The sequence below is a fragment of the Oryzias latipes genome, chromosome 4 (assembly GCF_002234675.1).
Source record: "Oryzias latipes chromosome 4, ASM223467v1".
Taxonomy (NCBI): domain Eukaryota; kingdom Metazoa; phylum Chordata; class Actinopteri; order Beloniformes; family Adrianichthyidae; genus Oryzias; species Oryzias latipes.
This window is the reverse complement of record NC_019862.2, coordinates 31,967,715-31,971,029: the sequence shown is the minus strand read 5'-3', so window position 1 is coordinate 31,971,029 and position 3,315 is coordinate 31,967,715. Positions and strand designations below refer to the sequence as shown.

The 3,315-nt window shown below is 41.3% G+C and overlaps 1 protein-coding gene across 1 annotated transcript; it reads left to right on the top strand.

Annotated features, from left to right (window-relative positions):
* LOC111947408 (golgin subfamily A member 3-like) lies at positions 1 to 2,792 on the top strand. Its single transcript, XM_023954613.1, has one exon. The coding sequence runs from the start codon at positions 911 to 913 to the stop codon at positions 2,780 to 2,782; it is 1,872 nt and encodes a 623-aa protein (XP_023810381.1). The 5' UTR covers positions 1 to 910; the 3' UTR covers positions 2,783 to 2,792.
* The last annotated feature ends 523 nt before the right edge of the window (positions 2,793 to 3,315 follow it).

The following is a 3,315-nucleotide window of genomic DNA, read 5'->3' as shown; positions in this document are numbered from 1 at the left end:
CAAACCCAAACTGCTATTGAAAGCAAAGAAAATGCTCAAGCAGAAATTTTGGCTTTATGAAAAGAAAAAAAGTCTTCTCAAGAACGACAAACTCATGGTCGAGCAGGAGATTCAAAAATTGAACATGGACAACAACATCTTCAGAACAACAACAACCGACTCCAACAACATCATCATTAAGTATGCAGACGACACAACTGTCCTTGGCCTCATCAGAGGAGGGAACGAGTCTGCATATAGAGACCTTGTGCACAGGATCACCATCTACGGAGAGGACGACGACCCTGACATGAGAGATGCCAAAGAAAAATTCCGATGTACCGCATGTGCAAACGGCAATAAAACCTTGAATAAAACCTTGAGAACGGTGTCCAGATGCACACCATGGATGTTGAGAGACGCTTTGGAGCTAAAAATCCAGGAGGAAAAAGAGGCCATCCAACAAACACAACAGGAAGTCTGCGCTCTGCAACAGGACCTTCAGGTAAAGCAGGATGTTACTCAGCACAAAGAAGAACTGAAAGATGAACCTTCTAAACTGTAGCAGCAGATAAAAAATTTTCAGAACTCAAGTTTCAAGCTGAGGTGTGAATTACAGAAGCTTCAAAATACTGGTGGCGACTGCAAATTACTGAAGCACGAACTTGAGGTGGAAAAGACGATTCTTTACGTCAAAAGGCAGAAATTGAAAACTTTCAAAAGAGAATATGAAGATGTTACCACAGATGTGGAGAAGGAGAAACGAGACATTGACACACTCAGGACTGAAAACCAGGCTCTGCTGGGAGAAATCCAAGCTTTAGAAAGAGTTGTGAAAAGGAAGGCCGAGGCAGAAGCAGAGCTGGGTGGTTTGAGGAACGAAAGCTCCCGTCTTAAAAACAGCGTACAAAGACTGAAAGTAGAGATTCAAATGAAAAAGGCTGAGCTTCAGCGTCATTCTAACCTCATTTGGGAAGGAACTGTCAGCTCGTCGGATCCACAAGCTCTGTTAGGGGCAGTTCGAGAAGAACAGCGTGTTGTCGAGCTTTTAAAAAGGGAAGCCACATACCTGAAGACTCAACTGCATGAATTGGAACTATCTTCAACATTCCAAGGAGGTTTGAGAGGAGAACTGAGGGGCCTGTTGGCTCAGAAAAAGTCAGCAGAGGAAAATAATTCCAGGCTGAAAAAGAAAATCCGACAACTCCAAGAGGAACACAAAGAGGTGATCGAAATACGAGGAGAAGTTGGGGCACAAAGCAAGGCTCTGGATGCTTTGAATGCAGAAGAAAAGGAGTTGGAGGAAGCTTATAACAGCATCAAGGCTGATATCGTGGCTCTTGGATACGGCAAAGGTCAACTAGAACTTGAAAAAGAGGTCCTGTCGGGGCAAATCCAGGAGAAAAAGAAGGTTTTGCAAAAGAAGGGCGAGGTAGAAGCTGAGCTGTGTGCTCTAAAGGAAGTTAGCAGTTCTCTCAAAGACGGCATAGAACTGATCAAACAGGAGATTGAAAGAGAAAAGGCTGAATTTGAGCGGATCAGTGAGTCTAAGGAGCTTCCTGACACACTGATCTCAACTTTGACGAAGAAAGTTTGGGAAGAAAAGTTTGCCGTTGAAAATTTAGAACAGGAAGCTGACGTTCTCAAGCGCAAGCTCCAAGACCTGAAAGTTTCTGTTCAGCAAAAACAAGGCGTAGAAAATGAGCTGCGTCAGGTTTCTGCACAGAAACGGTCGGCGCAAGACAATATTTCAGAGATGGAGCGTGAAATCACCAATCTTCAGAGCACGCTCCATCAATACGATAAGATCAATGCTGAAGTTCTGTCAGAAAGCAAGACTCTACATGCTTTGCATCAGCGACAAAGGGAGTTGGAAAAAGAACAGGAGAGCATCCAGGCTGAGATCTCAGCTCTTCAAGTCAACAACAGCAAACTGGCTGCTGAAAATCAGACCCTGTCAGAGAAACTCCAACAACAACAACAACTTGGGAAAAAGAAGACAGAGGCAGAGGAAGAGCTGCGTGCTCTGGGGAGAGTTACCGCTAGTCTCAAAGACAGCATAGGAACCTTGAAGCAGCAGATTAAAAGTGAGACGGCTAAGTTTGGAGGCGTCTTCCAAGACGGTGCGCATGAAGCCATGCCTGACCCATCAGACGTCTTCAAGGATTTCTCCAGGAGAATTGCCGACCAGAAGATTGTCGTTGAGAATTTAAAACTGGAAGCCGACAATCTCAACAGCAAATCCCAAGAAATGCAAGAACTTAACAAGCAAATACCATTATTGGAGAAACAGCTTTTGGACCTTGATCGACGAAAACAGTTATTGCAGGAAAATGTTTCCACGACGGCGCGAAAAATCTCAAAATTTCAGGAGAAAAAAAAGAGCTACATCAGCATGAATGAAGAAGTTGTGGCAAAGAACAATGAACTTAAGAAACTGTACAGAGAACAAAAGAGGGTGGAAAAAGAATATGAGGCAGCAAAGACTGAAATTAATGCTGTTCGAGCCAGCACTAGCAAACTGAGGGAGGACAATTACATTCTAACCAAAAAACGTGAGTCCTCACAAAAACGTGTGCAGAAAATGAAAAAAAAACAGCCAAACCAGGGGGCTTCAAATGTAAAAGAGCCGGTTTTGAAGGAAAGTGTTTCACCAATTAAACATTTGAAAGAAAACCCTCCACCGAAAAACCCCAAATTGAAAAGTCCTGATCCTGTCTTAGAAAGCTCATCTGATGACGATTTAACCCTCGATGACATTTCAGAGCTTCCTTTTGACACTCCTTCCCTCAGTGACTTCTGAATTCAGCAAACTGATATAAAAGACGTTTTTTTAGTTTTATAGATCAGTTATATAGTTGTTAGAAGACTCAGACTCTTTGTTTTAGTTAACTTATGGGCTGTTTTATATTGTTTTATTTTCACTTGACTTTTATTGTATGTTTTTACTGTGTATTTGTCATTAGCTTAAACTAGAAGTAGGTCTTTTATATCTCTATTTTTGTTTTTATGGTAATTTAAAGTAGTAAATTCAAATGTAATAAAAATGATAATAAATAATAGGTATTAGTATTATTATTTTTTTTTTTATTATTATTTTTTTTTACTTGTCCTGTCCAACAGCTAGGCAAACAGATGAGAGCTGAGGGCCTCTTGTGTTGGACATATTTTATTTTAACAAGAGGGGTTATTAATCTTCAGACAAACCAAAGGTATGTCTGAATAAACCCCTTTTGTAATTGAGGCCAAACTTTAGTAATTTCAATCATGTTTGAAAATCTTTGGTGTTGGACCGGACGGAAAAGGAAAGAAGGGAAGAAGAGGGAGGGACGATAG